General features: G+C 39.2%; 1 protein-coding gene across 2 annotated transcripts in view; it reads left to right on the top strand.

Moving 5' to 3' along the window:
* The window catches only part of fnbp1b (formin binding protein 1b), a 67,082-nt gene continuing 54,951 nt past the window's right edge, over positions 1 to 12,131 (top strand). The window contains exon 1 of one of the 2 annotated variants that reach the window (XM_032568922.1): positions 1 to 367. In XM_032568922.1, the coding sequence (XP_032424813.1) occupies positions 344 to 367 (24 nt within the window). In that variant the 5' untranslated portion in view covers positions 1 to 343. Of the gene's footprint in view, positions 368 to 5,749; positions 5,887 to 12,131 lie in introns of those variants that run through there. The other variant, XM_032568915.1, reaches the window with a different exon arrangement.

Here is a 12,131-nt window from a genome sequence, read left to right as displayed (position 1 = left end):
TCTCTCTGCTGCTAGTGCACGCGCAGGAACAGCTGTCATTGAGTAGCGCGCGGCGTATAGCGAGCCTATCCACTTTGAAGATTATTACGCAGGAGCGTCTAACCATCCGGCGTGATTCAGACACGATGAGGCACTAAAAGAAAAAAAAAAAATCTGAGAGCGGTGATACGTTTCCCACTGCTAAGAGCTGGTGACAGGCGAATATATCAGAGACAGGAAAAAAAACCAAAAAAAAAAAAACCACCCCGTCTGCCTGCCGCTGTTTTCTCTGTATGCGCGTGTTGAGGAAAAAAACCACCTCCGTAGCAGTTGTGGATTATTCAGAGGACACCGCGCTGAAACCATGAGCTGGGGGACGGAGCTATGGGTGAGTCTCAGCCACACATGTACTCTTTAGTTATTCAGCTGGGGAGGCTATAACGGTTCGGAGATAAAAATAAGCATGCCCCCATTTTTTTTTCCTCTTTTCTTTTACCGCTATTGCAACGCTTTTATTAGCATGCGCCGCTCTGCGCACGTCCACAGCCTCGGGGACATTAAGGCTAATTTGTCGCGATGTTCACCGGGGCTAATGTGTTTTCTCCCTCCATGTGTCACGGTTACGGCAGGAAGGTACGGGCAGGAATCAAACCCTAAAAAAGCCCGCAGCTAAAGCTAGCTCACCATCCATTTTAGTTCACATTTGTGCGTTTCAAATCACGCTTCGCACACACCCCCTCACAATTTCAATGTAACAGATCAGTGTAAGGACGCGGGGCGGTTGTTGCAGGCTGTCTCCTCGCACTGCTTGTGTGTTGTTACAGTGTGATGGACATGTACCAAAGCAGGTAAATATTGTGCACATGTACCCTGCTTTTCACAGGAAGTATGTTCGCTGTAACTAGAGGAAGTACACATGGTTCTTCCTTTCATCAGTACTCAATGTCGCAGGCTGCTTCGGAGTTACCGCACGCAATACTGCTAAGTTTTAGCCTGTTTAACAAAACAGTGTTTACATTTTTTTTGTCACCTCACAACCACCCACTTCCATGTATTTTAGGGGTTTTACATGTGATACACAAATCACATTACTGCAAAGCAAAAGAAAAGATTTAATTTCTTTTACAAATACAGATCTGAATGTGCCGTGTATTTGTATTCAGCCCTCTTGAGTTGATGGAAGCAACTTTCTCTGCTTTCCAAATGTAAATATGTAAATGTTTGCCTTAACTTTATAGGTCAAGCTCAGTCAGGTTGACTGGAGAACCTACGTGAACAGCAGTTTTCCATTTTTGCCACAGATTCTTAGGTAGGTGTAGGTCTAGACTTTGATTAGGCCCATTGCAACAAATACACATGCTTTGCATTCTAAACCTGCTGTGATGCTGCCCTGGGTGTCACCAGGCCAGTACTTACCCTCCATCCATATTCCTGTCCCTCAAAGTCAAGAAAAAATAAAATAAAAATTTCCGCAGCACGATGTTGCACCTATTTGGCTCTTTTGCAGAACAAGTGTATTGATACAGCTGTATAAGTTACAGAGATTTGAACTTTGGTTACTGATTCCGGTTAAGCATGATTTTATTTAGGTGTGTTAGAGTAAAAGGCGTTGCGGGGGTCATGTACAAATTCAACTTAAGTTGTGATTGGTCATTGAAAATCCTGATGAAATATATTGAAGTTTGGGGTGTGAATGTGGAAAGGTTGAAGAGACGCAAATACTTTGGCAAATTCGTTTGTTTAACATCAATCAAGAAAGATATCTAAAACCTTTTATTTTAGTCTCAGCTTTTTAGCACCTTATCTGAAGCTCAGATTTAGGCCATATTTTGGCCTAAATTACCAAAATCCACCTCTGGTGTCTACAAACTCAAGGCTGACCTTGCGTGGCATCTAATATTCCTCGTGTTCATGTTGGCTCAACATTTTTCCGAACCTTTGTGCGGTGCACAGCAGCAGGAGGAGACAAAGCAGCAGCCTCAGTGACCTCACTGCAATGCATTCCTCTGCTGTGATGTCACGTTTCGTCCCTCTCAAATCGACTTTCAAGGAGGCAGGTAGGCCTTTATCAGGCCTGCCTCTCTGTCGCTGTTACAGTATTTTGCCGTATTTAGATGTAAGGGGTGGGAAGAGACAAACAGAAAATGATGAAAACAGCCCTGTGTCCAACCGTTTTTATGAGGTGATAACAAGCAGCTCTGGGGAGTGGAATTCCTTTTGTCTGGGATTTCTTTAAATATATTACGGCTCATGTAATTTTATTGGCCGAGTCTGCCGTTTGGCACGATTCTTTACTCATTTTTGAATAAATGACGGTGAGATTTTATGTGAAATGTTTTCTTTTAAGAAATAGACCTTCATACGACTTGGTTTGATATGTATCTTCTTGAAACACCTGACCTAAAAGCCTGAAGCACCTCTGAACTTTATGTTGTGACTTGAGCTCAATATTTGGCAGTAATGTTCATTTTATCAACAATGGTAGAGTGGAAAGGGTAAAATCTCCTAAAAAAAAAAATAGAAAGGTTGCTTTTGCCTTTTTCCAAATGTGTACTTGGATTAAATTGAATCCTCTGTCAATATCTGATGATGTCCAAATGTGGTTGAGTAGCTGTTAGAGTTGCTATCTGGGCTAATTAAGAAAACTGTCCTTCGTTGGCTTGTTTTTGGCAAAACGTTGTAAAAAGAATTGCTTAAAAAAAGACAACTTTATAAACGTTTTTCTAAATGGTAAATCTCTATCGTGGTGATAATTAGCTTGTCTGTAAATCCATTTGTTCAGTTAGAATAAAATGAGTAAAAACAAAGAATAAAGTGGCCTCTCATCTAGATATAAATGGAGTTTCTGTGTCCTTGTTGTATCTGGCAGATGAATTCCTCAAAAGGGGAAATGACTTTGGGTCTCTTTAACCAATTACTACTTCCATTTCAAACCTCTAAACAAGCCATGTCTTACCCATGTCTTAGTTAAGGTTTTTAATGTAATCTGAAGACAAATATTATTAAAAATGCTCAAATCTAGATTATAATTTAACCATGTATATTCTAAAGATTTTATATTTCACCCTAGTTAGGTTTTGTTCAGTTTCTGAGCACCGTTTCAGCCAGATGGCCAGTATGACAGATTATAAGGCTTCAAACCAAAATAACTTTGAGCAACTTGCTGATGGATTAAATTTATTGGAGTCATATAATAAAAATTCCTCATTATTGATGATTAGCATTACTACTACATTAAGGGATTTCTGATACAGGTTCAGTGAAGAAGGGGCCAGACTCTAGAAATGACTTACAAGGGCAAAAGCCCAGGGCTGCACTTTTTGGGGTGGCCCAAATACTTTTATTTTATTTTATTTATTATTATTTTTTGTTGTTGGTGTTTTGCGAACATTGTACTTTATATAAAACTGGTAGGTCCATATCAGGCGAGTTGTATTATTATTCTTTTGGAGTTTTTATGAGGAAGAATAATACTCAAGATATTGAAATTTATGAAGTTGTAGTACATTTTTTGGGGGGAAAAACATGGAACTCTTGGATTAACTCACATTTACAATGTGAGAGTCACTAGTATTGCTTAGTCACACACAGAAAAGCCAGTATAGCCCAAAGGTGTTTCACAGGCTTACACACGTACAAGTTGACTCTGAGAAAATGTGGGTGAGTTTTTTTTCTTGTTCTTCTTTTTTTTTTCTTTCTCAAAGCTTTGTTTCCACGGCACACTCAGTGGAGTCCAGACAGTTTTTCCTTTAATCTCAATATGTTCAGCAAGGAAGCAGAGAGCGCTCGGCACATCTCCGCAGGTGGCTCGTGGTATTGGAAAGTGTGCACAGCTTGACATGTTGTGTCAGAGTAGCAAAACATGCAACCTTCCTGTCTCTGGCAGCAGCCATGCTGATATGCAAATCAGAACTAGTCTGTAGTACCGAAGGCTAAAATTAAGCCTAGTCATTATGCACAGGGGTGCAGCTAAGCACCTTGTCATGTAAACAGGTCACCTAGTAAGTGTCTGTATTTTATTTGTAATACAAGACAAGAATATCACAATAAGATGACAAATTGCTTTGCTTTGGTCATTTAGCAACTCTAAATGTACAGTACACTTGCAGAAGGAATCACACCAGGTGAAGTTTCCCACATTTTGACATGCTCAAATCACAAACTTAGGATTATACAGACTAACAAAGCTTTGTAATTGGAAGGAGAAAGAAAAATGAGAACAGGTTTTCAAAATCTTTTACAAAAAAAAAGCATCTGAAAGTGTGGCTTGCATTTATGTTCAGCCCAGTTGGAGTAGCACCATTGGTTCTTTGGGGGCATATTTCTACTAGCTTTGCACAATTAAAGACTAAATTTTGCAAAGTTTTGTCAAAATAACAGAGTCAGAATGGATAGAAAATCCTTAAAAACAAATTGGGGTAAGGTATGGACTTTGACTATTCCATTCTAACAAGTAGAACTGCGTCCCCTGCTTGGCTTTTGGGAAGCCTTAAACTGGATTTTTTAAGGGAACTAAATTCGAATCCATGGTGGACTCTCCAGCTTTTTATCTGTTTTGTCGTTCCTTTTAGTCTCTTAGATAAAATAGATATTTTTAGTACGAGCTTGGTAATGTGATAACAAGCTTATCGCATTAGAACAGCTTGGCTAAAAGTAAAAAGTTGCTCATTTAGCTAGCTGCAGCTCTTCGCATGAACTAATTCTTGCATTTATTAAAACAGCGATCAAGCGCTCTGTCTTCATCACATGCATGACACATTTTGATGCACTCATCCTGTTGTTCCTGTGCTGCGAACAGGAAAGCAAGCGATAGGAAGTGAAGTTAAACTAGAGCAGGGTTGCTTAACCTCTCACCATCATGACTGCGGTGAGGCTGCGCGCGCGTCGGACTGTGATATGCCGTCCGCTTGCCGTTTTATTAAAAACTTTCACATCTAAGTGAAATGTTACTCACATTAAGGCTGAAGAAGACGAAATCTTAGCGGAAATGGTTTAAAAACTTTGTGACGATTGCATCAGCACTTATGATGCTGATGTAATTGAGGGAATGGAAGCAGAGCTGATTGTGACAGTTGCCGTTTGTTTTCAGCTTTTGCGACTCGCCTCAGGTAAAACAGCTGTCACTCAGCTCCAAAACGTTGAATGCCTTCAGTGCAACATCACAGCAGTGATTATAGTATTCATCAGCTCTATAAACACAGCCTGGGAGTGTTTGTTGTCGTCACCATCCTGTCCTTGAAAAATTACCAACTAGATAGCTCAGGAATTGTTGTAACCCTACTGCAGCTTTTGGCTAGAAGGACGAAATTTAGACAGAATTCAGCTCACTAACTGAGCTGTGCTGACACTCCTAGTTGAAATGCACAGGCAGTTGGCAGTGTTTTAAAATGTTTTGTGCAAGCAGAGAGAATTGAGAAATTGACATGAATCACATGCATGCAACTTTTCCTCAATAGGGATAATGTACAAATCCAACCAAAGAAGGAAGTAAAATCTGGTAGCGCATGTGACCGGTTTGCAGTGAAACCATAGTGAAAACAAGAAAACATGAAATAATGCAAGAATATTCTGCAGCTACATTAATTCAGTGACCCTTCAACGCCGTGCTAGATCTGCTTTATAAAAAGACAAGAGACTTCTCAGATCTAAAACTGGAACTGTGTCAAAGGGGCTTCGCAACCAAAGTGTAAAGCGGAAAACCGTCCAGCTGTCACACCTCTGCACCTTTAACTTCTCACTTCCCACATGTGATTCATTTGGGAAGTAGATGTACGTTACCTTTCATACCGATGCATGCAGTTGTCTTCCAACTGCGTGGAATGAAGGCGGATTTCTCTGCAGATCACAACGTATTGATGCGGCAGCATGGACAAGGTTGAAACTCTGATCAAAGAGCAGCAGCTTAAGGTGAGTCGAACGCTGCAGGGTTGCTCGGTTACGCTGTTTAGGAATTTGCAGCTTGCTTGTCGTTCTCGATTAAATTTTGTGCCAAGGATTGTCTGGAAAGACAAGGGACATTCAATACACTTCGCCAAAGGGGTCTAGACTTGTTTTGGTTGTGCATTCCCAGCTCTGAGATGTCTCAGCTGATTTTCTTGAAGTGTTATTTAGACTTTGAAGCAGCCTGTTGTTAGGCTGAGATTTCCTCAGTCTCTTCTTCTCCCTATATATCATCATGAGTCACCCTGAACTCCCCGCTTTGGGTTCAGTTGCATCCCCCCTGCTGCTCACTCGACATCGCAGGACTTGAAATATGAGCTACCTTGTTTCCATCAAAGCCTGAGAGCTGGGCCCGCCTACAGCGGGGCTCCTCGTTAAATCTTACACTCATCACCACACACCTGCAGGCTCAGTGATACTACCTCAGGCCCCTTCGAAACAACGTGACGCTGAAATGATGATGAACGCGTCCGCATTTGATCTGAGTTCAGTCTTGAGAGTGGAGGGTAGAATGAAGAAGGATTTAATTAGAAAAATGAGATATGCAGATAAACAGGTGGCGATAATAGATTTAAACCAAGCTTTTATTAAAGGAAATGTATTGTACATTGATTTTGGACTTTGTCTTTTAAGTTGTTCATTTAAAGTCTTTTAGCTACTGTTTTATCAACTTGTAAGCTATGTGTGTGGAATAAGAATAGACTGATGAGATTCTTACTTTATAATAACCTTGAGTAAATACACCACCGATTCACTGTATTTCATAAAAATGTGTCATAATTAATCACTCAACTCCTATTCTTGTCGTTTTTTGTTGTGCTCAAATCTATTTTTGCTAGATTTGAGCAAAAATAAAGACGTAGCACTTATTAAATTTAGCTCTAGCTTTCAGTTGTGTGTTGCACAGATTATTGTACCTTTTTGCTATTCTGCTTTTTGTAAAGCAGCGCCAGCAAAACTAGAAAGAACTACATTTCCTGCCAAACAACAGTGTGAATGCTGGAAGATAAAACATTGATTTAAATTTTGATGAAACACCTGACATGAAGCAGATATCCTAACAATGGCCTAATGTAAAAATGGGCACAAAAATTAAAAATAATTAGACTTTTACTAAAAGACTGTTTATCTGCATATCTCATTATCTAAAAGCTGAACTCTTAGAGGACATATTTTCCTGTGTTTTCAGTATAAATTGTTAATTGTTAATTTATTGTTTTAGGTGTTGCACCCAACCACTTCTACTAAAGGAGACGACAGACTAACTTGGGCCTCACACCACACAGATTCTCAATGATTGACAGCAACCATACCTTGACCTCTCTATTTTCACCAGCAAGCAGGTGGCATCAACTCCCTATTGCGTGCACATGTATAAAAGCAATAGAAAACTTTTCAGGGACAAATAAATGAGTTGTGTTTTTATATTATACTTGTTTGTCTACACTTTCAAGTGCTGCCCCGAACTAACGCCCATGTCACCCATAATTACAAGTACATCTGGATTGTCTCATTCATTTTTTTTTATCAAACAATGAATTATAAAACAAGTAAAATGATTTAAAAAGTATATAAAAGTTGTAAAAAGCAGATGGTATAGCAAACACCTGGTGAATGAGCTAAATGTTATAATAGGGGAGGTTTATTCATACAAAAACGATTAATCAGGTGCTCCTCTTGGATTACATAAGGATATCTTATGTAAGTGGAGCTGTTGTCTCCCCTCAAAACTGAACGATAACCGTTGCTGGAACCGATTGGTCATCTTGTCTTTAGAACAGTGACTCAATCCCTTCCCAGCACCGTTTGTTGCAGCCTCTAATGTTTCATCACTGCCTTTTTTTCCTTCGTGTTGTTTGCACAGTCAGTCTCTAAGCACTGCTGTCATACTGTAAATCAGCCATTGTCCTGAAGCCACTGATTGAGCCTTGCAGTCGTCCGTGTTCTGCTAAGTACTGCTATATTGTTCTACATACTGTCGATGTGATTTGGTCTTTAGGTGGCGACTGTGTCAAGTTTCCTCAACAGTGGCAGCAGAGAGCATTGTTAGCTATTTATAGCAAGTCAAGGTGGATGATTGTGAACAAACAACTTTCTCAGGTTGTTGACCTTTAGTCTAAAATTACCCACTGTTTTATGCTATCCTTCAGTGTAGTTTGAAACCATAGCTTATAAGTATAACAGACTCAAGATCACTTATTTCTTTTTTCTACTGCTTCGTTACCGTCCCGGAAAGATGGAGGAAAATACAGCAGCAATGATGTCTGTTGAATCCATCTTAATACATTTTAAACTCCTACTTTTGTGTGGGCAAACACGACAGCAAAGAGTTGTGGTCTCAGTTCTCCATCTGTGCATATTCGTGGTTTGAGGCCACGCATCGGTGAGTTTGATGCTTCTGTAGCCAAATCGGAGTCACTGTGCTTCCTTAAAATCCCTCTGTTTCCAGGAGGTGCCACATGTGGTCAGTTCATGTGCAAACACTTTTACCACAGTTTTTTTTTTTTTTTTTGGCTTAATCCGAAATGACCCAAAGCTGTGTTGAAAACTGAAGGATGTCACTGTGGTCTCTCGCTACCTCAAAACAGTGGAACTGCTGAAAATGATTCCAGCACTCACTCTTGACCCCTCTTGAATCTCTTCATATTGCCTCCTCTGCTTTTCTTTCCTCTCATCTGGCTGAGTCATTCTCCTAATGGACACCACTTTGGGAATTTTCCTCATTTCTTTTAAAACTCTACTTACATTGTTAAGTAGAGTTCAGATTTTGTCCAGTTTCTTCTTGTGCATGTGAATCATGAGAGATAACTACCTCTTATTCTTCTTTTAACCGAATTGTACAAAACTGGTACATTCGGTGCATGAAATGTAAGTTATGCTAAGCAACAGACATAATTAGATTAGGATCTGATTCCACTGTTGTAATCACTTATTGTTTCATTCATAATCAAATTCTGTTTCTGAATCAGTGTTTTCCCCTCGGTACACCGCCTAGCATGAGATGTGTCATGTACAACATCAAGTAAAACATACTGCGAGGAAGAAAAAACATCCTCCTTGTGTCAGGCAGTCTCATATAAGTGCAATCTCTTCTCATATCCTGAAACGAGGCATGCATGGGTGGAGTGAAAAGGCTGCCACGTAATTTAGAGAAAGCCTGGGAAACTCCAGCAGAGATTTTGCTAATTTAGTTGCAGGGAACCATGTATTATACATTTCTCAAGTTAATAACCCCATCTTGAATGGAAAGACAGATTTTGTTTACATTATTGAAAAACTGAGGAAGAAATGATGATGTATGGTTCCCTGTCATATTTCTAGAGCTACCATGCATCAAAAAATTTTTTTTTTAATGAAAACTTATTTTTGGATCTGGTAATAGATCCAAAAATACCACACATTTAATGTTTTATGACAAACTTTAAAGCAACCACTCTTTTCTTTATATGAACTGTTGCATCACAGCAGTATAATTTGTACTATCCTAAAGCTATTCTTTTCTACATCCTTGTTGCAGGAGACTATATCCATTCAGATCTACAACTTTAAATAATGACAGGCCACCACCAGGTAACTGAGTGGCCAGCCTATTTAACTGGGTGCTGAGCAGCTTATGCATGCTAGTTACTAGCCTCTTCAATGATAACTCAATTATGTAGTCCCCTACTTATTTCCAACATCCACTGCTCAGTTATCTGTGCAGGCCTGTCATTATTCAGATCAGTAGTTGGCTTCGGAGTGGATATAGCCTCCTACGACAAGTACATAGCCACTGCTGATGTGCAACAGTCTAAATTTTGGCACTCTACAGTGCCGTAGTATCTTGCTTCATATATTGACGTATCTAAAAATGAATTCTATATGGGTCCACGTGAAGAAATTAAGCACTGATGTGTGTATTGGGGTAAAAGATACACAATTTACAGTGTGCTACAATGCAAGTTAATTTTTGGCATGGTGTTATACTTATCAATTACTTCACCTTGTTTAGCTGAAAATTCAATTCTCTACATAGATGTAGTGAGCTCCCCCAGTCAGAGTAAATTACTCAAGACAAGGCCAACTCCCATGATATGCCAGTCACTCCAAGCCTTCAGCATGCCGACGTGAGGGAATCCTCACCAGTGCAGACGAACCATCTTCACAGTGTAACAAGATATTAAGTTCAAGGTTCTTTATTTGCCTTTTGTGCCTGAAATCTTCAGTCCAGTCACACTGGAACTTTTGTGCAAAGTTCGATGAGTCAACAGTTAAATGAACCCCCCCCCCAAAAAACAAACAAAAACAGACAGCGTGGAGCATATTAATAACTTAAAAGTTCTGTAACCTTCTGTAATGTTCCCCAAAAAATGAGTCAAATTATCTTTTATTTTTTAAGGTAATATTTAGAAATAGTCTTCAGGCCTCTGAGTGGTGAGGTGTTAAGACAATATGTGTGTTTGATTGTAGTCCCTCGTTTTTTGTGAATGTTAGAAACTTTTAAAACAACAAAGCTGTTAAGACTGAAAGGAAAATTTTAAATATATTACTCAGAACTGGGTTGAGTAATTGTAAACTGTGAACTGTGACTGCATTTTCTCGGACTGAGTTCTGACTCGAGTAAGTAAGTCAGTAAACAGTCCCTGCATGTAAGCAGCGTCTGACCTGACAGACAGAAAAAGTATTTGACTGATCTATTTATGAACTGAAACTGTGCACAAGCACCGGAGTGAGGCCTTAGAGTAAAGTGCATAAGGAACATGTTTTATGAAGTCTCTCATTTACATCCACAGTGTTTGCCAGCTGACTTAATTATAATCTAGTATAACTAGTTTTTTTATGAGTTTTTTTTCCTCCAAGTTGCAAAATCTCTGCTGCAGTCACGGTTTGATTTCAAAACAACTCTTAATCATAAAGGATATATTTTGGCTCTGCAGAGAAACTTGCCATTCTAATTTTTTTTTAGTGCAGTTAGAAGTGAAACATGTCACAACAGCATGGCTGCTTTGACAAGAAGTTTCACCTAAGATCTATGAAGCAACGGTACTGCAACTAGGAAGTTCAGCCTGCTGAATTATGTTTTAGCTCCTCCCTATGTGCCTCCAGCTTGTTTCATTTCATGTTCCGGGCTTTAACTACAGTATTACACAGTAAGAGGATGCAGTATGCAGAAAAAAGACAGTAATGTCCATCACTGTCAGTTGTGTTTTATTGGGATTTTATGTGGTAAAGTAGGGCAAAATTGTGAAGGAAAAAAAAACACTTCTAAAATAAAACCATGAATTGTTTGGTGTGCTGTATTCAATCCCCTTTTTGTTATATTTTCTCCACATCTGAGTTTTAGGATTTTGTCCACTAAACATATACATCTTCTGTGCAAATCAAGGGGACTCCAAATGGCCAAATATAAGGATGACATTCAGAGGACTAACGTATAGCACTTGAATTACAAGATCTGGCCAAGTTTGCATTCAAGTTGCCCTTTTTGATATTGCAAACTCTGACATCGTGATGCCTCTTGCGGTTTGAAGTAGCATGTGGCGCTTCCGTTCACCTAAGCTAGATGTCTGCAAACTCTGGAAGTGTGGAAACTCGAAAGTGGCTCTTTAGACCTTCTGCAATGGCTCTTGTAAAACTTTGGCTAAAACGAACTACAGTGGATCCCCATCCAGTCGTGGTTCAGTATTTTTCTGTGGAATGTGACTAAATAATGTGTAAAATTCACAATTTTTTCCTTGAGCATATTTAAAGTATTCTAATTTTAAAAATCAGCTTAGGAAGTTAATCAAAGTAGGAAAATTATATTCTTTGATGCTGATTGGGTGTACCCTCAAGAATAGAAATAAGGAAGTGAATGTATCTGTCCTTTGGTTTAAAAAATGTAATTGTGGTTCTTAAAAAATCACGTGCATTTATTTAAAAGAAATCCGAGCCAAGAGACCCAGGGTAACACGTCATACTTGTGATGAAACATAGATAACAGCATATCAGTGTGTTAGAGTGGCCCAGTCAAAGTATAGATCAAAAAGGTAAAGTCTAGACCAAGATCCAAATGAGAATTTGGAAAATGGATGTCCACGAATGCCAACACATACCCCAAAAGACTAGCAGCTCTAAGCACAGCAAATAAGTGGTTCTGCAAATTTGTTCTCTAGGGAAGTCTACATACATTTCAAGTAGTTTGTGGTTGTAGGTGTTGTTGCAGTTCATTGATATTGGGTTAATGTTAAAGT

Source organism: Xiphophorus hellerii, chromosome 8, assembly GCF_003331165.1.
Source record: "Xiphophorus hellerii strain 12219 chromosome 8, Xiphophorus_hellerii-4.1, whole genome shotgun sequence".
Classification (NCBI taxonomy): domain Eukaryota; kingdom Metazoa; phylum Chordata; class Actinopteri; order Cyprinodontiformes; family Poeciliidae; genus Xiphophorus; species Xiphophorus hellerii.
This window is presented reverse-complemented; position numbering and strand designations above follow the sequence as displayed.